Source organism: Notamacropus eugenii, chromosome 1 (genome assembly GCF_028372415.1).
Source record: "Notamacropus eugenii isolate mMacEug1 chromosome 1, mMacEug1.pri_v2, whole genome shotgun sequence".
In the NCBI taxonomy this organism is placed as follows: Eukaryota; Metazoa; Chordata; class Mammalia; order Diprotodontia; family Macropodidae; genus Notamacropus; species Notamacropus eugenii.
In genome coordinates this window covers 661,800,321-661,824,110 of record NC_092872.1, presented here as the reverse complement: position 1 = coordinate 661,824,110, position 23,790 = coordinate 661,800,321, and the positions used below count along the sequence as shown (strand labels likewise).

The 23,790-nt window shown below is 43.2% G+C and overlaps 1 protein-coding gene across 4 annotated transcripts in view; it reads left to right on the top strand.

Moving 5' to 3' along the window:
* Positions 1-23,790, top strand: part of TTC7A (tetratricopeptide repeat domain 7A) — a 201,173-nt gene that overhangs the window by 13,218 nt on the left and 164,165 nt on the right. For all 4 annotated transcript variants that reach the window (XM_072635672.1, XM_072635674.1, XM_072635671.1 and 1 more), the window contains exon 3: positions 11,064-11,232. In XM_072635672.1, coding sequence (XP_072491773.1) covers positions 11,064-11,232 — 169 coding nt within the window. The remainder of the gene's footprint in view (positions 1-11,063; positions 11,233-23,790) is intronic.

Sequence of the window (23,790 nt, the reverse complement as noted above, 5' to 3'; positions counted from 1 at the left end):
GCCTCACATTCTAACCTTTTGATCTTTTTTGATCCTGACTTTGTCATCCCTTGGTGATATATCTCCTAGTTTTGTCTTCTGTAATCTGATAAGTATGCTGTCCTTGCATATCCAAATTCTTGATGAAAATGTTAAACATTAAGCCCAGGACCGAGGACAGATCCCTGGAGTACTTCAGTAGAGACTTTGCTCCTTTTAATGGACATTGAACCATTAATGACTGCTGGGAAGCCAACTACCTACGTTATCATCTAGGCAAGTATCTCTTTATCTTGAGCAAAGTCTCTGACAAACTTTGTGGTTTCTCTTGATGTTTTTCCATTCCATTTTTCCATCCCCCATGATTTTTTTGTACTACCTAGACTGTTTTAGTTTAAAACATTTTTATTTAAAGTTTTGAGTTCCAGATCCTAGCCCCCTCTCCCTCTTCTCCTACCTCCCTGAGATGGTAAGCAATCAGATATAGGTTGTACATGTGCAATTATATAAAACATTTCTGTTAGTCATCAAATAAAAGGAAAAAGTGAAAGGAAGTGAAAAGTAGCATGCTTCAATCTGTATTCAATCAGTATCACTTCTTTTCTGGAGGTGTGTAGTATGCTTCATCATTAATCCTTTGGGATTGTCTTGGATCATTGTGTTGCTGAGAATCACTAAGTCATTCACAGTTCCTCATCAAATGGTATTGCAGTTACTGTGTACAACATTCTCCTGGTACTACTCATTTCACTAAGCATCAGTTCATGTAAATCCTTCCTGCTTATCATTTCTGTAGCACAATAATATTCCATTACAATCATATACCATAGCTTGTTCAGTCACTCCACAATTAATGGACATCTTTTTGATTTTTAATTCTTAGCCACTGCAAAAAGAGCTACTGTAACTATGTACAAATAGGTAGGTCCTTTTTCCTTTTTTTGGATGTCTTTGGGATATAGACTTACCAGTGGTGTTGCTGTATCAAAAGGTATGCACAGTCTTGTAGCGTTTGGGGCATAGTTCCAAATTGCTGTCCAGAATGGTTCAGTTCACAACTCCACCAACAATGCATTAGTGTCCCAATTTTCCCATATTCCCTCCAACATCCAACATTTTCCTTTTTTGTCATATTAGCCACTCTAATAAGTGTGTTGTTTTAATTTGCATTTCTCTAATCATTAGTGATTTAGAAGCATTTTTTCGTATGGCTATGATGGCTTTGATTTCTTTGTCCGAAAACTGCCTGCTCATAACATAAATTGTTCTTAATGAAGTCTTCTACCTTTGACTACCTCACCCCTTGATCCTTCTAGAGGATTTATCTATTTTTATCCATCTGGATTGCACCTATCATCCATTTCTCTGTTTCTATTAAAGTGCTACAGAACAACTCTAAGGTAGGCATTCTTAGCCAAAGAGTCTGGATTTCTGCGAGTCCACAAACTTGAGGGAAATGACATCTTTATTTTCATTAACAGAAGTTTTTCCCCTTCTGTTTTCTCTTTATTTCTCTAACATTTAGCATTTCCTTGAATTGTGAAAGTAGGCAACAAACCAAAGTAGTATTCAGAGTATTGGAGTTAGGAAGACTCATCTTCCTGAGTTCAAATCTGGCCTCAGACACTTAGTTGTGACCATCGGCAAGTTACTTAACCCTGTTTATCTCAGTTTCTTCATCTGTCAAATGAGCTGGAAAAGGAAGTGTCAAACTACTTCAGTCTTAAAATCTCAAATGAGGTCATAAAGAGTCAGACACATTCCAAGATATCAGACTCATTACTAAATCTTCCTTGATTATAGCCTTCCTGTCTATAGACTATTTCTGCATCATTGGTTTTCTTTGTAATCTTACCTGTTTTATTTTATACACTTAAAAACATTCTGGGAACAGGTCCATAGGCTTTTCCAGAACCTCTGGTGTAGGAAGTCATAGTACCATGTTGAGTAGAACCACCACAGATTTATGTTCTCATCTCTAGTGGGTTCTTCTAACATAGAAATTCTTCCCCATTTTTTCTCCCTCTAATCATTGTTTTAAAATCCTCTTTCCTCAGGCCCCTAGGGCTAGCCCAGTCTCTCTTCTGTGTGTCTTTCTGTATCTCTCTTCTCCCCTTTTTTCCTCTCCCCCCCTTTTCTTGTCCATCCAGAGCTTGCTTGTTTTTCCTCTATTCCTCAAACTCCCCCTCTGTCTTTACTTATCTGTTCTTCCTTTGTTCTAGTCTCTGAATTGGAGGCCTTGGTCTCTGGTCAAGACCAGTGTTTTTACTTGTTCCCTGAATCCCACCTCACTGGGGCGTCTCCAAGAGGTTGCCTCCATGATCATTGACCCCCTGCCCTTCTTGGCTCCGTTCTTCCCTGATGCCTCTGAACAGGCCTCCCCACCTTTAAAGACTTCCCTTTGACCCTGCTCTCCCCTGAAGCTCTCATTTCTGTCCCCACCCACAACTAACCTCCAAAGAGTACTTCGTTGTCCAATTTCCTCACCAGCGATCCATTTCTCTCCCATTCTTGTTGTTTCATCAGTCTCCATGAACTTCACAGCTGTACTGAAGCTTCTCTCTTAGAGAATTAATAACAGTCTCTTAGCTGCTAAATCCAGCCTTGTCTCTGTTTGATCTCGGGGCAGTTTTTAATCACTTGTCTACCACACCCTCTTCCTCCCTCCCCTCCCCCCCATTTTAGGAACCCTCTTTGGTTTTCCTTTTACCTGTGCTACCATTCCTTTCTCAGTTCCTTTGGCAAGATCTCTATCTCTCTGTCACCCCCTAATCATGCATCTGGCTTCTCTTCACCATTCTTTGCCTTTGTCTAAGCTCCTGTAGGTGGAATAAACTTTACAAAATGACCCCCACATCTATGTCTCCAGCTCTTAAGTTCTCTCCAGGACTCTGATGCTGGCCTCTCAGTGTGTCTAAAACAGAATTCTTCCGCTCCCTACCTACTCCTCCTGCCCCCTACTCCAACCATCCTTATTTCTCTTGAGGGTGCCACCATTGTCCAGCCACCTAGTTTTATAATTGCAGAGTTAATCTATAATCATTTCCCTCTTCCAGCATACTCCCCCTCCAAGCCAGTATCTAACCAGTTGCTAAGTCCTGTCAGCTATGCTGCCACAACATAGGATCATAAGGCACCTCAAAGACCGTCTAGTCTAACTTCTTTCCTTTTACAGTTAAGGAAACTGAGGCTCCTGGGAGTTGTGGCTCACTAAAATCATGTGTCAGAGGTAGAGTTTGAACCCTGATTCTGTGATTCCAAAACGAGTACTTTTCTGCCCTGCCCCTGTACCTCTTTTAGGACGACTGTTCTAGTTAATCACCTCTTATCTGAGCTATTGCAGTAATCTCCTGCATGGAATCTTCCAGTCTTCTGTCTCTCCTCTCTAGTAATCTTCCTAAGGCTGAGGTCTTACCATTTTCCTGTTCAAAACCCTTTGGTGAGCGGCTTCTTATTTCCTCTTAAGATAAAGTGCAAACTGGTATGAAAAGCCCTCTCCAATCTGGCTCCAACCAACTTTTCCTTGCTTATCTTGTATTACTTCCCCTTACAAACTCCATGTTCCAGCCAAATTGGACTTGTAGTTGTTGCTTATTGTTCCCTTTCTTACCTGTGTATGTTTAACTCGCTGTCCCGTCTCCTTCACCTTCCTCCCCCCCCGCCACGTTCAGGGTGAGCGGTTGTCTCAACTCCTCTGTTTAGACTATTTGTACATACTACCTTTTTATTTCAATCAAATCATTTTTCAAAGCTCCATGCAGACATCCCTTCTTCTTTAAAGCCTTGCCTGATTCCTCCTACCTCTTCTTGGTGTTTCGGGCGCTCTTCTTCCCATTTACCTTACGTTTGCTTCTCAGTGTAGGTGTTACTATCTCTCCTACTTACCCCTGGAGAATGTAAACTCTTGGAGAGCTTCATATTCCACATCTAGCTTCCCTTTTTCCTCATTCATTGATTTAGAATTGCCTTTTTAAAAAACAATCCCTTTCCTCTTTTGAGTGTGGTACTTTGTAGTTTTATTCAAACTTCCTGGATGCCAGTCGATATCACTGTTAAATTTCATTCTGAGGTTTGGCCCACATTCTAGCCTGTGCTCTTTGTACATCATGACTGTCCTCTACCGTGTTGGATGTCAGTCTTGTAAATTTCCTAAGTACACCGTTTCCCCTTAATCTAAGGCATTGATAAAACTGTGTAGCCAACCATGGATCACTGGACCCCAACACAAGAGACCTTCTTTTAAGAATCACTAATGATTATTCTTCAGGTCTGGCTTTTCTACTAGTTCTAAATTCACTTGTGTCATCATCCAGGCTACCTCTCCATCTTTTCCTTGATTTAAGAACTGCCTACTAGCAATCACTGACTGTATGATCTTGAACAGTCATCAAAGACAGAAGAAAGGGATGTACTGATTTACTTTGATAGAGAGAATTTCCTTATTCAGGAAGTCTCTGTGCCAGTGAAATCACAGGCCAATCCCACTTGGTGCAAAGGGGCTAGAGAGCAAGGTCTGGTGGGGCTTGGGGTAGAGGGTTGTGCATGATGTCAGGTTAAGGTGAAGGTGAAGCAGGAGATGTGATCACGTTTGGTCTTTGAGTTTCTTGAGATATAGTTTGTCTGCAGCTGTGTGGTATAGTGGATAGAACACCGGGCCTATAATCAGAATGATCCAAGTTCAAGTGTGGCCTCAGACACTTACTAGCTGTGTGACCCAAGGCAAGTCACTTAACCCTTGTTTGCCTCAGTTCCTCATCTGTAAAATGAGGACACACTGGAGAAAGAAATGGCAAACCATTCCAGTTTCTTTGTCAAGAAAACCCTTGGGATCATGTAGAGTCATAGACAACTGTTTCTTTGCTGTCTCTCTGTTATCAATTAAAACCCTGTCTATCCAACAGTAGCCCTATCCCCCTCCCCAGAAGAAAACAACCTGTTTGTGATTCTTGTGGTTTACTCACAGGGCCACACCATTCTTATATATTTATTGTGTTTTTTACCCTTCTCATCTTTTAAAAATAGAAGCTGGTGGGTGAATTCCATGTGCATCCATATTAGCCTCTTTTGTTCTAATAACAACAGCTACTAATAGCTAGCATTTGTACAGTCCTATAAGGTTTGCAAAGCACTTTACAAACATCTCATTAGATCCTTAGTACAACCCTAGGAGGAGGATACTGTTATTATTCCCATGTTACAGATGATGAGGGGACTGAAACAGGCAGTGTTATTCTGTTACATTGGTATATCTTTCCTCACTGAGCACCCCTTGAATTTCCAGTTTTTAACAGTAGAAGAAAAAGTTCCTCTACCCTTTTGAAGGATGAAATTAACCATGCAGTTTTAGTAAAGCTTAAGATTACACTAAGACTTTTGGGACACCCTGGGTTACAGTGAGTCCAGAAACAATGCTGTACTTGTGAGAGGACTGAAGCAGATGTCTAGAGATACCTTATTACTACTAGATCATGCCTTTATGCTAGAGTTCTGATGCGTTTCCAAATTGGCACCAATTTACTCTTTCTTTAATCTGTAATATGCTTCCATGACAGCATCCCTTCTGTTTCTGTCTGTGCCGCTCCTGCCCCAGGTGTTCTCAGCAGGCTTTGACTGTCCCCGTCTGCCTCCCCCCCCCCAGCCTGATTACTGTATTTGGCACATGCTCTTATCTTCATGTACTATGTCTTATTGTCCTTCTTTTCATAGCTGTCACAAGCCTTTGTATTGCTTTTGGCAGCATTTGGTCTGTTGTCATAAGATAATGTTAATTGGTGACTCCCTGGCCCAGACTGCCATCTCATAAGAGGCTGGAACCATGCTAACTTCACTTCTAACTTACCTATTCTCTGGACTTCCCACCCTGGGGGAAAAAAACAAAAAACCTAAACCCTCACATTTGGAAGCCTGTTCTTGTGATTGATGACTCCATAGGCCAGACTACTGTTTCTTGAGGGACCCTACCCATGTTCTCTTCACCCCCGTTAGAGTCACTTTTTCCTTTCCAGCAACCTTGGCTCTGGAGTGTGTCAGTACTACTTCCTCTCCTCACCCCTTCAACCCCCTTTAAAATGTAAGCCCACTGAGGGTAGGAGCTCTCTTGTCTCCCCTGTACATAGCATAGCTTTATCTAAAATGAGTGATGTCAACAGAGTCACTTTGAGAAATCAGAAGGATTTGCTTGGGATTGTCAGAGAAGGTTTTGTGAAGGTGACCCTTGAGCTGGTTTTGGAGAGGGACCATTCCAAGAAGGCTTAACAGTAAAGAACAGAGATAGAGAGGTGTGAATATTTGTTTCCAAAAACATAACTTCTAAGGGTTTACTGCTTGAAAAGATCCAGAATGTATAGGGAGCAGTGACTGTTTTCTTTAAGGTTACGTGAAACCCCAAAAGCCATTGGGTAAGCATCATACCCATTTTCTAACTGGGTGGATAAGAATAGATGTTGGCTATATGAGGGGGGGACGGGGCGGCCTGTAGAACAAACATATCCAAGACTTTGCTGTTGCTTGAAGAAGGGGAAGGAGCAAGAACTATTTCCATTGAGAGCTTTGCAAATAGGCTAACCTCTGGAAAAACGCATGGCGTTGGGCCCATAGGCACTCAACAGATGCTTGTTAACTGGCTGAGAGACCTAGGTCCTGTGGACCTGTGGGCAGGTAGATGGACAAATCAAAATTAAAGATTTTTCTGTAGTAATCTATGAAATACCTTCTCATCCTCCTTTTTTCTGATTACATTTCATTTTACGAGATTCAACCCAAATTTTCAAGTCCAGGTCCCGACTTTGCTAACTAAACTGTCTCTGCCAAGGTTATATGACTTGTAGATTTGGTCTATGCCTGTATCTAAATCATTGGACTTTTTTTTAAAAATAATTTTTATTTCATTAAATATTTCCCAATTATATGTAAAAAAAGTGTAACAATTGTTTTTTAAAAGTTTGAGCTCCAGATTCTCTCCCTCCCTTCTGCTTCTCCCCCTGCCTTGAGAAGGTAAGCAGTTTGATTTCAGTTATACATGTGAGGTCATGCAGAATGTGTTTCCATATTAGCCTTGTTGTAAAAGAAATCACAGAATAAAGGAGTAAAAAAGTATGCTTCAGTCTTCATTCAGTGTCCATCAGCTACCATGGAGGTAGACAGCACTTTTCATCGGGGTCCTTTGGAATTGTCTTAGATCATTGTTTAAATTCGAGTAGCTAAGTCTTACCCAGTTACGAGTAATATCGTGTAATATCCTTACAATATTGCTGTTACTGTGTACAGTGTTCTCCTGGTTCTGTTCACTTCACTCTGCATCAGTTCATGTAAGTCTTCCTAGGATTTTCTATAACCATACTTCTCATCATTTCCTGTAGCACAGTAGCATTTCATTACAATCACATACCAGTTCAGACATTTCCTAGTTGATGAGTATCCCCTTGTTTTCCAATTCTTCACCATTGCAGAAAGCTGCTATGAATATTTTTGTACAAATAGATCTTTTTCCCTTTTCTTTGATCTCTGGGAATAGACCTTTTTTTTTTTTAAAATAGATTGTAGTCTCCATTTGCCTCCAAATGGATCTGTGCAGATGGGTGGTGTTAAGAATGCAAAGGGTTACAAGGGCATAATTGAAATTGGGGTCATTGATCACGAAGTTTAATGACCACAATAGGTGACCCTCACTATAACATAGTTCAGTTTTGAAACTTGTTTGATTTACATTTTTAGAGCGCCCTATAAGTTCTAAGGTGTTTGTTTTTTAAAGGTCATTGCTCTTGAACATTTAGTCTAGTTGAGGTGATAAAACCAAGTTTGAGATGAGCAGGGTGGTATATTAGAAAGTGCACTGGCTTTGAAGTCCAAGAGCTAGGGTTTTGGATGTGACCCTTAGCTCCTCTCCCAAGTCATTTAACCTCTGGTTCTCAGTTTACTCATCTAAAATTAAAGGGTTGATCCCTTCCATGCCAGCTTCTCCCAAGTGCTTTCGTGGTTTGGTATTGATGTGATGATATCAATGGGTCATTGGGTGGGGCAGGGAAATCTTTCTGTGAGATGGAGATTTTTGTTGTAGTCAACCCTTGAGTAGAAAGGAGGGTGGGCCCATTAGTAGTCTAGTTATTCCTCTCATACCTTTCCTTCTGTCTGCCCTCCCACTCCTGCGAGTTCAGATGGTCTGTACTGTCCCTCTGTCCCCTCCCCTTATCCCTTCTGCATCCTCTTTCCTCATTCTGCTTTTCCTTGCTGTGCTGTGGTTTTGACTGGTGGCTAAATCATTCTCTTCTCTTCAGTATAACAATGCATACCTCCAGCACTTGATTTTGAAGTATTTGTCTCACTACAATCCTGTGAAGTAGACAGTGTGAGTATTATACCCATTTTACAGGGGTAATTAAGGTGCAGAGCGAGAATTGCCCAGGATCATAAATTAGTAATCGTTGAAGATGAAAATTGAGCCTCAAGTCTTCTGTCTCAGAAACCAGCCTTCTTCCCGCTGCCATATGTAAATGGAATATAATAAAATTATTTCAGTAGGCATTTATTTACTAAGTACCTCACTGTGTATGCTAGTACCATAGGGGATATGAGAGAACAAAACTCTCAAAGAGCTAATAGAGTGAAGTGGTCTTCAGATTTTTTTGATTTCATACTACAAGTAAAAGATTCTGAGTACACATCACCAATTTGTGTGTATTTCCTTATTTCTGGATTATATACGTGTACTATTGGAGGAGGCCTTGGGGTCTTCTCATCTTGGAACATGTTATCCCACCTGCTGCCTGATCACCCTGGAATAGTCCTCTCAAGGCTGCATCCCACTTTTCCCACTGGTGAGTTCCTCCTGGTGCTCCATTTTGTAGAGACCCAAGCTGGCCAGACTTTATTCCCCTCTTGGGAAAGGTCCTGACTTTCTAGACATCAGAATGATGCCCCTTCACTCTGTTATGCTACCTTCCCCTCTGTTTTTCAGCTCCCTTTTGTGTGGTCTTTCCCCATAGAATGTAAGCTGTCTAAGGGCAGAGACTGTCATTGCTTGTATTTGTATCCCCAGTGCTTAGTACTGTGCTTGGCATATATTAAGCCTTTAATGAAGATATCCTCCTTCCTTTCTTTCCCTTCCCCCTTCCCTCCCTACTTTCCTTCCCTTCCCCCCCATTCCTTCCTCCCTTCCTTTCTCCCTTCCTTCCTTACTTTTCTCCCTCTCTCCTTTTCTTTCCTTTCTTCTCTCCTCCCTCCCTTCCTCCCCCCTCCTTCTCTTTCCCTTCTTCTCTCCCTCCATCCCTCCCTCTCTCCCTCCAAAACTTGAACACAAGAAAAATTGAAATTGAAAAGGATACAACAAAGATGAAATATTTGATCATAAAATCATTAAGGATTCACTAGAATTTATTGAGTAGGAGAGTTATATGGTCAGATCTTCACTTTAAGAAAATCACTTTGGATGGTGGGTGGAAGATGAATTGGATTAGAGTGTATAAAGAGCCTTGAAACATGGAGAGCAGTTGCAAATAAAACTGGGAAGCTTTCAGAATGGTGGCGAATACAACGACCATCCAGGATTCCAGAGGATCAGTGAAGAAACATAGTTATCTCCTGACAGAGAAGGTGATCGATTTAGGATACAGAATGAGACATATGTAATTTTGTATACAGCCAAAGGGGAAGTTGACTATGCATATTTTTATAAGAAATCTGTTTTTCTTTTTTCAGTGGGGGTAGGGAGTGAGAATTAGAGAAAATAGATGTTTGTTAAGTAAAATAGACATTGGGGGTGCTGCGTGATGCACTTGCAGAAGAGGGCACTATTGTTAGTTTCACTCACTTGTCTTATAGGAGAGGTGGGACAGGGCTGATACGTAAATGTTTGTAGTGCAAAAACAAAAGACAGAAGTGGAACTTTAAAAAAAATTTAAAGACATTCTGGAAGTAAAACAATAATTGTTCGGATACAGGTGGATGCTTACAGAGTGAAGAGTCAGAAGTGCCCCTGAGCGTGTTGTGAAACTTTGTGCCTGAAAGGATGGTGGTGGCCTCAGCTGGAATAGGGAATTTTGGAAGTGGGAGATAAGGACATGAGATGCATTAGCTATTTCTTAATGGTGTGTGTGAGCAGCTGTTTGGGAACCCCTGTAGCACTTTACTTATAACTGCTCTAAAAGGTCCACCTGTGTAGCCCCTTGGTGGGTCATATGGGGAGTGACAAGAAAGGTTGGGAGCTGTAGCACCTGGACAGCTGAGTGGAAGGGTATGGGCTAGAGTGGAAAAGGGAGATCGTGATGGAGGGATCGTGGGATGTGAATGGACCGGCCTCACCCCTTACCCAACTTAGAATATAGCTAGTCTGGGTGAGATAAACCTTGCAAACATGAGAGAGTGCTGTACAATGGAGTTACTTACTTCCTATAAATCTCACAGGAGTGGAAGGGAGAAGGCATCTGTGTGAGTTGGAGTAACTGGGAAAGGCCCTAACACAGGGAAAGAGAATGACAGTAGGGCAAAGGCCTATCTGGCTCAGGACTCGGTCAGCAAGGGCTTCCTGGAACATCACAGGTTTAGAGGCTATCTAGTCTAACTCCCTCACTTGACAGATGAGGAATCTGAGGCCCAGAGAGGGTAAACCACTGGCTTAAGGTCGCAGAGCTGCTGTTTAGCATGATGATCTGGGTTCAGATCCTGCCTCACATTTATTAGCTACATAGACCCTGGGCAAGTCACTTTACTCGCAGTTTTCTCATTTGTAAAATAGAGATAATAATAGCCCCCATATTCCAGGGTTATTTTAAGGATCAGATGAAATATGTATAATGCTTTGCAAACCTTAAAAGGCTATATTTACTATTATATATTATTTATTATGTATTATTTTTATTACATATGCATTATTCTATAAGCTAGCTGTTATTATTCCTCTTAGCTGGGATTTGCCCTTGGGTTCTCTGCTGCTACCAGCTGGCCTGGGTTCTGGTGCACCACTTTGTCCCAAGGATGTCCTGACTTGGGTTTTGGGCTGTGGGTCTGATGGAAGGCATTCATTCACCCTAGGTGGGCAGGAGGCTGGGCTGCAGACAGACTTGTGCTACCCTTGCTGCTTGTTGTTTTAGCCACAGCATATGCGAGAGGCCATGCTGATCCTGGGAAAGCTGCATTACGTGGAGGGGTACTACAGGGACGCAGTCAGCATGTATGCCCGGGCTGGCATTGACAACATGTCTGTGGAGAACAGGCCTTTGTACCACATGCGGCTGGTGACCGAGGCGTTTGTCATTAAAGGTAATTGCTAGTTTTCTCTTCATCCCCTGTCCTCCACCCTCCTTTCCTCTCAGGGTCTTCAACCACCAGTCTCACTGGTGCTGCTGAATTTGGGATCCTTGGGTTACAGATTTGTTGGTTTTGGTGGGGGCAGCTTCCTTAAGGAGGAGATGTGGCTTTGGAGAAGCTGGGGGGTAGGTTGGTGTGACAGTCCAATCTACTTGAACCACTGGGTAGGACTTGCATCTTTCAGTCAGTAGAACTGGTGGTCTGGCCTGGCTGTTGGAGCACTGGGAAAGTCACTTCACATGTCTGGGCCTCAGTTTCCCCTTAAGTCACTTAAGGATAATACCTTATGACATTATTATGAATGTGAAATGGGATGATGGAGAAAATAATATTTTTGAGAGAGTTTAAAAAGAGTGCTGTTTGAATTGAAGATTAGTCACTATAGTTTGCGGGAAAACCCACAACAAATATTTGAACATCCTGGGGAGGTTCCTGAGAAGCCTGAGATAATGATCTCTCACATCCAGGAGCTCCTTTTAGAACCTTGTCATAGAACAAGGTCAGGCACATGTAGGTACATTTGAGAGAAATCACCTGCTGCCTTTTGTTGTTCTGTATCGATGGGGGACTCCTGGTAGTTGCTAGCCATAGTCCAGAGATAGTTAACATTACTGTGGTCCAGGAGGACTTTATGAAAAAAGCAGAGCAGGAGATGAGCCTTGAAGGATGGGTTCGAATTTGTAAATCATTTTGTGGTTGTTCAGTTGTGTCCGACTCTTCATGACCCCATTTGGGTTTTCTTGACAGAGATACAGGAATGGTTTGCCATTTCCTTCTCCAGTTCATTTGACAGATGAGGAAACTAAGACAAATGGGGTTTACTGACTTGCCCAGAGTCATATAGATAGTAAGTTTCTGAGGCCAGATTTGAACTCAGAAAGATGAGTCTTCCTAACTCCAGGTCCAGCACTCTATCTACTGTTCCACCTAGGGAAATATCTTCTTAACTACTCTGCCAACTTCATCTTTGCTCTGCTTTTGCATGCCCAATGAATGTCTTGGCCAGGAGGAGCCTGTGGCAGTGGTGGCTTGGGAAACATAAAAGGCATCCTCTAGGGTGTTTCCAGTGACTGCCCCAGGCCTGCACCTGCCTCTCTCTCTCTCTCTGTCCTCTGTCTTTCTCCACACCCCCTCTTTCCCTTTAGGTGCGTTCCCCTCTCCCCCTCCTCCCATCTACCCATTCTTTCCCTTTCTTTTCTCTTTCCCCTCCCTACCCCCTTTTCTCTCCTCCCTATCTCTTTCTCTTTTCCTTCTCCCTCCTCTCTCTTCCCCTTTCTCTTTCTCCCCTTCTCCTCCCCTCCCCTCTCTCTGTGTTTCTATCTCTTTCTCAGTTCATAACTTAGTGAAAAGGGATCATTATAACCCACTCTATATGGTAACTTGCATGCCTGTCTATTGTATCATTTTAGGTGTTGCTGTAGATAAAAATTACCCTTCTAATTTTTTAGCTTGCAAACTGGGACCCAGGCAGATTAAATATGTTGCCCACGATTTCAGTAAACTCATGGAAAGTCTCAGTGTGTCTCCTGACATCCAGCTCTCTCGACTCTTTTCCTCCAGACCATCATGTCTTCCCTGTTTATGCCATGTAAATAGGTGGCATGGCTATCAGTGATGCCTTGCCAGGGATCTGTGTGGTAGGCAGAGCCTGCCCTGCATCTCATGCCCTAGATCTCTTCAGCTGTTCTTTGCCTCTCCACTGTTGTCCTTTTAGCACGGGACTTCTGCCTGCCCCCAGAGACAGGGCTTATCCACCTAGAACCCTTAGAATCACTCTTTCCTCTGTCTGGGGCTGTGGCCAGGGCTGGGGCTAAAGGGAGAAATGACCTCTGGATTGATGGGACCCTGTGGCTCCTGTTTTCATGCCTTAGCTGGTGACCTTAACAAGCGATATTGTGCAGTAGTACTGAGTATGAATATTTTGCCAACTGAAGACAGTCCTGTCCCAGTACCTCTCTCCTCCTCTTACTTTATGAGCCCTGTTACAGGCTGTTCCCAGGCTGGTCTGGGCATGTTTAATTTGGGGGTGTGGGCATATTGTGATGTTGCTGCCATCTGGCAACCACAGCTCCTGGGCTTGATAGATTGTGTATGTGTGCACACATGTTTGTGCACATGAGTGTACATTTGGGAATATAGTTCATCTATCATTGGAGAAAAAACTGTAATGTCTTCCTTGAGTTTGTTTTTTAGTTCTTTTTCATAAAAGTAGCCCAATATATATTGCTATTTGTCTACTGCTTTCTGCTCTTTTCAGCACACCACCAGGTTGTTAGGGGATTGAGAACTCTGATGGTCAGAGGTGCTGCTGGGTAGGTAAGGAGACAGGGGCTGCTGGAGGGGCTGGCTGTATTTCCTGTAGTGTGGGTATGTGCCCTGCCCTGCACCCTCACCCTGCTGCATGGTACTTGGACTTTTTTCTTTACTATTCAATCTGTGCTGTGTCATTTGGCATGCTTGGCTTTGCCCTTGACTGTGTAAATGTATTTGCCGACTTCCTAGTGAGCTCGTGCTGATCTGCATGATGGTCTCAGTGCTGTGTATAAGTTTTGTAGGCCTGAGGTCCTGGGCCTCTCACTCCCTTTCTGCCTTAGGAAGCAGGAGAGATTGGCTTTTAGACCTTGTCAGGTCAGAAGAGGAGCTTGATGGGATGCTGGGCTTAGGAAAGTTAGCCAAGAAAACTGTGAGGACTGCAATAGTTCCTTACTACTGCTCCTCCTTCCAGACCTCTCTGCTGCCTTTGACAATGTGGACTCATCTTTTGGATTCTCATGCTGCTGCTCTCTCTCATTTTTCCTCTCTCTCTAACCATTGCTCAGTCTCCTTTGCTGGTTCATCATCTGGACCGTCCTCCTCTACTGTGGCTATGCCCTACAGCTCTGTCCTTTGCTCTCTTCTCTTTTTTTTTCTTTTATACTCTTGGTGACTTCATCCAATCTCATGATTTTAACAATCATCTCCATGCAAGATGACTCAGATCTATAATCCAGTGGCACGTTACCAGTTTTCTACCGGATGTTATCAAACTGGATGTCACAAAAACAACTGAACTCAGCATATCCAAAACAAAGGTGGTCATCTTTTCCCTTAAACCTTTCCCTCTGCCACACTTTACTATTTCTGTCAAAGGCATTGCCATTCTTCTAGAACTGCCCTCCTGTTGTTCTCAGCTGCTCACTCTCCCTTGCTTCATCCCCAGATCTCATCATTTCTCACCACATTTCTTGTGCCTGACCCTCCCCCTCTTCTCACAAAGCCAACACCTTAGTGTTTTTCCTGAACAGTTATTGCATGAGCCTGCCAGTTGGGCTTTCTGGCTCAAGTCTCTCCCTAAAATAATTTTTCTTTGGTACAAATCTGATCATGTGATTTTTCTGGCCCAGGCAACTTCAGTGTCTCCTTCAAGAGTAAATGTAAATGCCTTTGTTTAGCTTTTATAATACTCATCACAATTTGGTGCCCCAGCCTCATTGGATGTTGCTCCCCTTCCCACGCTCCATGATCTAGTGAAATTGGCCACCTCTCTGTTCCTCACTTGGGATGATCCATTTGCCTTCTCCTTGCCTTTGCATTAGTCATCACCCCTCTTCCCCTACTTTGGTTAATCTGAGTAGCTGGTATCCTGAGCATTCTACTTCAGTGAGGTTTCATTCCAGTATTGTTTTTGGGGGGGTGGAGGTGGCTGGGAGGGAGAGTATGCCATAATGGGAAGGGTCAAGTATCTCTAGCAGCTGAGGAGAGCCAGGTGTTGACCACATGTAAGGAATAGTCCCCAAGGAATTGGGGCCATAAGCTTTCTTTATGTTCTGTAACTTGGGTGTAGATTGGGCATGAGTGGACCTTCTCTCTGGAATCAAAAGTGTCTCTGGCCCTCAGCATTTAGTCTTTTGGGGGAGCAATCAAGGAACAAATTCTTTTTCTTCCTCACACCGTATAGGTTAGCTCTATCTGTCTCTCAGTCTTTTGTATCCCCTATGGCAAAAGAGAGTCATGATTAGGTTTAGAGTCCTTTGCCTGATGTGGGCCATGTTTTGGCTTGGCCTAGAGGACCTCTTTGTCCCTTGGGAGATGAGTCAGGTCCAGTCATGAATCTAGGGAAATTGGGCCTATTCCCCTTCCCTCCTCTATCTCCCAACAGCAGGGCAACAGGGAAGAATCATGGGGTTCCACATCTTTAACCGTGTTAAGCTTACAAAACACTTTTCTCACCATATTCCTTGGAGTGCAAGGATTATCATTCCCCTTTTATAGATGAGTTAACTGAGGCTCTCCCAGGGTCATGCAGCAGGGAAGCAGCTGGAGGAAGGCCCAGATCCAAGTCTTCAGATGCGAAGACCATTGATTTCCCCCACACACACCCCTTTCTGCCAGTTATACCATGTTCCCTCTACCCTGTGACCCACTAGGAGCCTGCATCCAGTGCCAGCTGCATCTGGGTCACCTGCTAGGCCTGGGGATTGTCTGCTAGATGAGGGGGCTGCTTCACTGTGTCTAAAGTGAAAGTCATTATCCTCCTTCCTCTTCCAGACTTGGCACCAGCACCCTCTTAAGATTGTGGGGTCATAGTCTTGGCTTCCTCCCCAGCACCTCCCTCTCTCTGTTTCTTTAGTCCCCACCCCCCACTGTGCTCATTTTCACCACCTCTGTTTCATTCAGTCCCTTTTCTGCACCCTGGCCCTCGACACCTCTTGCCTAGACCACTGCCATAGCCTCCTCTTGGTTCACCTCCCCTCCCTCCCCGGCCCATCTCACACGCACACACGCATGCACACACACACGAATGCATGCACTAGAGGAATCAAGGACAGATCTGGCCATGTGACTGCCTTACTCAAACGCTCTTACAGCTTTCTCTTAACTCTAGGATCAAATATAAACTCTTCTGTTTAATTTTGAAAGCCTGTATACACCCTGGCCTCAACTTACCTTCCTTGCCTCCATGGATGTCCTTTCTTTTCCTGCAGCTGCCCTCCATTCCACTCTCTGTGCCCCCATATCTGGCAGTGTGCTCTCCTTTTGTGCATCCTAAAGAGCCTCTCTTCTCAGCATCACCTTCCACACCAATCCTTTCCTGATCCTATCGGGGCCCCCCAGACTAGCTCTGTGTATGTTTGTATTTATTCACTCTAAATTTATGCTGTCTACATTTTTGTACATACTTGTTTTCTCCCTCTTTAGGATATAAACCCTTTGCAAGCAGGGATTATTCCATTCTTTGTATTTATCTGTCTAGGTTTAATATGGTACTTAGCAGGCACTTAATAAACGTTTGTTGATTGACTGTGGGTGAAGTTTTTAAAAACTATTTTATGGACATGATATGTAGGAGGAAGCTGGGTGGAATTACTGATGTCTCCTCTCCTCTGCAATTCCCCAAATCACATTAATGGAATATTTCTCTCTAGGGGGAGGTGACCACCTTGCCCCCTACCTGCTATGATTTAGTCATTGGTCAAGAAGATACATACTGAATACTTACTGGTGTATCCAGCCTGGGCTTAGGTACTGGTAGGGAACACAGAATTATTCCTCTGTTTGACCCCAGAGGGCAGAACTAGCATCAATGTTGAGTGAGTAAGAGTTGTAGAATGGCAGATTTAGGCTTGATATAAATGAAGGGTTCTTGACTGGGATCCACAAATATATTTTAATAGTGGTACTTTGATAAAATGAGTTACCTTTGTAATCCTTAGACTTAATTCTGAGAAAGGGCCTAGAGGCTTTACCAAATGGTCACCAAAGAGGTGCATGAGAGAGAAAGCTTCCTAACACTGTCTCCAGGTAAAACAACAGGCCACATGACCACTGGTTCAGGAAGTCACAGAGAAGAGTCTTCTTCATGAGGCCTCTGAATTTCCTTCCAAAGCTGAGATTCTGAGTCTGTGAAGTTGTCTTATACCTTTGGAAGTACTCTCTAACTGGGGAGACAAGACTGTCATGCCTGAGGCAGCTTAGGTGGTGCAGTGGATAGAACTTGGGGTCAGCTGTTAGACTGTTAAAGCTGTTAGACTCTAGCTGTGTAACCCTGGGCAAGTCATTTAATCTTTTTTTTACCTCAGTTTGCTCATCTGTAAAATGGGGATATTATAGTACTTCCTCCAAGGGTCAAGTCAATAAGCACTGATTAAGCCCCTACGAGGGGCTAGGCATTGTGCTAAGTATTGGGAAAACAAAACAGAAAGAAACAACAGTCCCTGCCCTCAAAGAGTTTAGAGTGTAATGGAAGAGAAAACTTTCAAACAGCCATTGACAAAGTATATATGGGGTAAATTGAATATGACCTCAGAGTGAAGTCACCAACATCAGGGAACCCTGGAAAGAGGCTTCTGGCAGAAGCTAGGACTTCAGCTGATCCTTAAAGGAAGTCATTGGGAGAGCTTCCAGGTATGGGGGAGAGATAGCCAGAGAAAATCCTGGCATGAAGTCAAGCATTTATTAAGTACCTATGGTAAACCAGGCACTGTGCTAAGTGTTGGAGATACAAAGAAACACAAAAGACAGCCTTGCTTTCAAGAAGCTCCCATTCGGAAGGGGAAGGGGAGATGAAAACTATTACAAACGACATGTAGACAGGATAAATTGGAGCTAATCAACAGAAGACCCTAGTGCTAGAGGGCTTGTTGAGAGGATGAAATGAGGTATTTGTTAAGTGTTTTGCAAGCCTTAAGCAGCTAGGTGGTGCAGTAAAGAGACCATAGGGAAGTCAGGAAGACTCATTTTTCTGAGTTCAAATCTAACCTCAGACACTTACTAGGTGTGTGACCCTGGGCAAGTCACTTAACCCTGTTTGCATCAGTTTCCTCATCTGTAAAACGAGCTGGTGGAGGAAAAAGCAAACCATGTCAGTATCTTGGCCAAGAAAGCCCCAAAGGGAGCCATGAAGAGTCAAACACAACTGAGAAATGACTCTACAAAATTGTAAGCCTTAAAGTACTATTTAAATGCTAGTAATGTGTTTGAAACAAGCCAATCATGCGGAAGTGTACCAAGTTGGTATACCATCCATTCCTTTAAAAATATTGAGCACCCATCATGTCAGAAGACTAAGAAACAAGGACTGGAATCCACCACTGATACTTGGGGCTAAGCAGGGACGGTGACCTTGCCCAAGGCATTCTAGTCTGGGGAATGATTAGGTTTATTGTTGCAGCTTAGGAATCGGGTGCTAGAGCTGGGCTTAGGACTTGGGTGTCCTGAAACCTCGCTCTTTCTGCTGTATGTTCCTGTAGGTGCCCTAAGTGGCAAGTTATATTGAAGAGATGTGGAAGATAGGTCGGACTTGACCCAAGATTAAGTTCCAGCTTTCTTACTGTCTATGTATTCATGACGATGATGATGATGATGACTTACTAATGATGTTTTAAGGTTTGCAGATGGCTTTATGTATATTATCTTAGTTGATCCTCACAACAACCTTGTGAAGTAGGTGGTATTAGCACACATTTTACAGATGAAGAAACTGAGTTAAAGTGGAGTGCTGTGAGTCCTGCAGAGAGTGTATCTGACCAACCTAGGTATGTCATTTGACTAGATGAGCTCTGAGTATCTAGAAAGTTTTGGGCTATGTTTGGGAATGTTAGGACACTGGCATGCGCTTAAGGAATGATTCCATAAAAGCTGACAGTTTTTATAGCTTGTCCCATTCTTGGTTTTCCAGGATAATAAAAATGACAAAAATAATTATATTAATAGCTAACATTTTATATAGTGTTTATTATGTGCCAGACACTGTGCTCAGCACTTTACAATTATTATCTCATTTGTCCTCACATAATCTTGGGAGATAGATGCAGTTATTATCCTCTTTTTACATGTGAGAAAACTGAAGCAAGCAGAATAAAATGGTTATGCTGTTAGTAAGTGTCCGAGGTCAGATTTGAACTCAATCTTTCCTAACTTCAGGATCACTGGGGTTGAGAGTGCTAGACAGTTTCCCAGTTTTTGTTTCATTCTCCTTACCCAAGAACTGCTGATTTACGTAGCACTTAAACCCCTAGCTGTCTTGAGAAATACAGTCTTCAGGCAGAGTCCAAAATAGGCCTGTCACAGAAGCTGGCATGCCTTTAGAATTTTATAGTCTATAAAGCAACTTATGGGCACTTTCTGGTTCTAGAAACCACCCTGTGAATGAGAGTCAATAGGTAAGTATTAACCATACTCTGCAAGAACCATTAAGAGACTTGCCCCAGCCCTGTGTCTGGCCAGTTGTCAGGGTCAGAGCTGGGCCTCTAGTCTAGGTGTTCTCTTTCAGCTACCACACAACTAAGGTAACTTGCTGCTGACACCTCATCATCTGCCCTTTGAGAACTCCCAAACCCCTTCCTATTTGCCCACATGACTATCCAGAGGACCCCACTAAAGTTATTACACTGAAGGCTTGTTCTTGCACAGGAATGTTTGATGTCACTCTCATCTTCAAAGAGCCTATGTCTTCAGCCTGGGCTTTTTAGCTAGATATCAGAGAAGAGAATGGCTAAGAGTTATTTCATGCATTGTAGTGAACCATTTTTAACTGGGTCAATATGTTCATTTTTCTTAGGGATGCTTTTATTTTTAAGAGGATGTTTTTTCAACTTCTAAAATGGAACCCCATAATGGAATTTCTGACTCTGGGCCCTTCTGTTTAACATGGGAAGTAAGAAAGAGAAAGCCCTTTCATATGCTCTTCCAATCCCTTCCCTGGGTGAGCCGCCTTGAGCTATACAGTTCATTCACAGGCTCATGGGCTTCCACGTTAGTCCTAGTGGGTCCAGTAGGACAATGGAAAGAACATAGAGGATTCAGAAGGCCTGGATCAAAGGTTAGAGATGACAGATATAGACCTGAAAGAGGAGGAGCCCTTAGAGGTCTAGTCCAACCATTTCATATTACAGATGAGGAAACTGAGGCCCAAAGAGTTGATTGATTTGCGCAAGGTCACCCAAGTACTTAATTTCAGAGGCAGGATTTGAGTCCTTTGCCTACTAAAGGAACGCTCTTTTTCTCTGTACCATACTATCTATAATACAGGCCAGGAGCTGAGTTTTAATCCCAGCTCATTTTCTCCTACTGATATGTGTCCATGGGGAACCCACTGAATTTCCCTTGGTTTTGTGCAAAATGAGCCCATGTGGTTTTGTATCTCTTACTTCCCAGGGTTGTTGAGAATAGCATTCTGAAACTGTCACTTAGGGGAAGGGGGAAGCTTTTTTGTATTTTTTTAATGAAGATAGTTCTTGTCTATTTCAGCAGCTGGGAAGCCTGGGGACCTGCTAACAATGAGGATGGGTCTAGATAGAGCATAAGAATTTGGATCTATCTGATTCTTCTCCTTCCCACACAGAATGGAAGAGGCACAAGATGTGCAGAGAAGGGGAAAGCAGTTCTTTTTCGTAAGAGTGAGAAACCCTTAGAAAACCCAGGCTGGAGATGTCTCTTCCCCCTCCCCCCACCATATAACAAAAAGGCATGGTTAAGCTATGTCCACAAAGTCGACGTCTCATTCGGTACCCTGGGCCCCATTACTTCTCTGCCAGAGGTGGATAAGTATCATGGTTCATCCTTAGTCCTCTGGAATCTTGGTGGTTTTTGCATTGGTCAGAGTTTAGACCTTTCAAGGCTATTTGCCTTTAAAATGTTGTTACTATTGTATAGATTATTCTCTTGGTTCTGCTCATTTCTCTCTGTGTCAGTTTGTACAAGTCTTTCCAGATTTCTTCCGAAACTGACCTCTTTGTTACTTCTTAGAGCACAGTGCTATTCCATTACACTCATTTACTATAATTTCTTTGTCCATTCCCCCATTGATGGGCATCCCCTTAGTTTTCCATTCTTTGCCATCACAAAAAGAGGTGCAGTTAATATTTGTGTATGGGGGGAGAAGTCCTTTTCTTCTTTCTTTGAACTCTTTAGATTATGAGCCTAGTAGAAGGGTGGGTTTTTGGGGGTATTGATAATGAATTTGTTTTGAATATGTTGAATTTCAGATGCTTATAAGACATTCATTTTGGAATGTCCAGTAGACAGTTGAAGATTCTTGACTGGAGATCAGGTGAGAAACTAGATCTTGGAATCATTTGAATGGAAATGATAGTTGAATCCATAGGAGCTGATGAGGTCACCAAGTGAGGGAGAGAAGAGAGAAGCAGACCCAGAACCTTAGAATTAGGGTTAGGAACAACTCTAGCCCTAATTTGAGCCCTGAAGTACTCTTGAATATGACAATGTATCGTTCATATCTAGAAAAAGAGACTGGGAAGGAATGGTCAGACAGATAGGCGGACACCCAAGAGAGCAGTTTCAGGAAAACTCAATGGGGAGGAGAGAATATTCAGAAAAGAAGGGTGGGCATCAGCATCAAATGCTGCAGAAGTCAAGTAGGATGAGGACTTAGAACAGACCTTTGGATTAGTCAAGAGATCGTTACTAACTTTAGAGAGCAACTTTGGTTGCTTACAGTTGCTACCAGCTTTGGTAGATTACAGATGATTTAGACGAGAATGAGAAGAGAGAAAGTAGAAACCATGAGTCTAGACAGCTTTTTCAAGAAGCTTGACTTAGAGAAAAAAAAAACCCACAAATAAAATAACTAACTGGGCCAGGATCTAGAAGTTGGGGGAGATTTGAGCATATTTGTAGGCAGCAGGAACAAAACCAGTAAATAGGGAGAGGGTGAAGGTGAGAAGATGACCTTCTGAAGAAAATGGGAAAAGGGATGGGATCCAAGGGTTTGGGTAGAGCTGTTGGCCTTGGCAAGAAGGGCCACTACTTCATCAGATACTAGAGTTGAGGAGGATAGGATGGGGAAGGGGGGGGGGGGGCAGGATCTGGTGGCTTTGGAGGAATGGCCTCAGTTTCTCTCATTAAATTATGAAGTAAGAAAAAGAAAATTATGAGGTGAGGTCCTTAACTGAGGGGAAGCTGTGGGAAGGTTTCAGGAGAAAAGAGAAAGTTTGGAACAACACTTGTGAGTAGGACAGAGAATCAATTAGAGATAGGATTTCCTGATTTCTTGCCTTTGCTCCTTCTGTTTCCCCTGTTTATCCAAGCCCTGTCCTTCCTTGAGGGCTCAGCTCCCATCCCCCACCTCTCCCATGAGGCCATTGATGACTCACCCCAGTGAGCTCAGACACTGTTGTCAGGACCGCTGCTCCTTTGACCTGTGGAACACATGCTATGGTAGTGTTTGCTGAAGTGCATTCAGAACTATGAAGCTCCCTGTCTTAAACTTCCTTGAATCCCCCATGCCATCTAATAGAAAACATTCGATTTAGTGAGCATTTACTGAGTGCCTGCTGTGTGTCAGGCAAGCTCCCAGAGGCCTTGTATGTAGTAGGTGCTTTTTTGATTATAAATCACCCAGATTCTTAGGGATTTAGAGCTAGAAGGGACCTGAGACTAACCAGTCCATTTTCCTCATTTCCTGCAGAGGAAACTAATAATTTAAAGACTGTAAGACTTGCAATGCACTTTCTTAGTAATATTACAAATATTATCTGATGGATCTCAAATTACAAGCCTGGGAGGTAGGGGCTATTGTTACCCCCATTTTACAGATGTGGAAACTGACGCAGACAGCAGTAAAATGACTTTCCCAAGGCCACCTAGATAGTTAAGTGTCTGAGGCTGGATTAGAATTCAGGTCTTCTTGACTCCACATCATCCAACTCTCAGTCAGTCACCCAGCTGCTAGTGAGTGAGATCCAGGAAAGGTCAGACCATTAGTAAGGAGTGGGGCTGGGATTTGAGCCCAGTTCTTTTCATTTCAAATTCCGTTCTCTGTCCTTTGTCCCATGGCTGCTCCTTGTTGAATTAAATTAGCCACATGATCTCCCTAATAGGGTCCCAGCTCCTGCTGGATCCTAAGCCAGCAAGCTCAGTTCCTGGGAGTCAGACTGTCCATTAGCATAATGGTGCTCTTCTGTCTTCTGCTTCTTAATTTGTCCCCACACAGAGGATGCTAAGAAATGAGGGACAGAGTTCTAGGTCCCACAGCTGGCACTACCAAATCCGACTCGGTTGATTCCCAGACCAGCATTCTTTTCATTGTCCTCTGTGGAACTAGCCACCTAATTAGGGTGACAAGACCCCATCTGAAATGAAGAGAAATGATAGTGGGAGGCTAGAACATATATCCTAGGAGTTAGTTATGTACAGGCTATAAATGTTTCAGGATTTGGAGGGAGAAGGAGCTTTGTTAAGGCTTTGTGGAGGAGGTGGAATCTCTGATGAGCCTTGAAGGATGGGTGGGATACTCACAGACAGAGGATCAAACTCTGGGACAGCTGGAGGCAGCAGCGTTGGGAATAATGAGTGTGGCATCATCCTGTCAAAAACCAGGCACTAGGGATACAAAAGGAGATGTGACAGACCTCATTCTAGGGGGGTCCAGTTAGAGAGGGCAGACAGATAGTGTGTGGTATAGTGGATCGAGTTCTGGCTCTGAGGTCAGAGGACCTGGATTCAGATTCTACCTCAGGGGCTCTGAGGGCAAGGACCAGCTTCCCAGAGTAAAATGAAAAGGTTCAATTA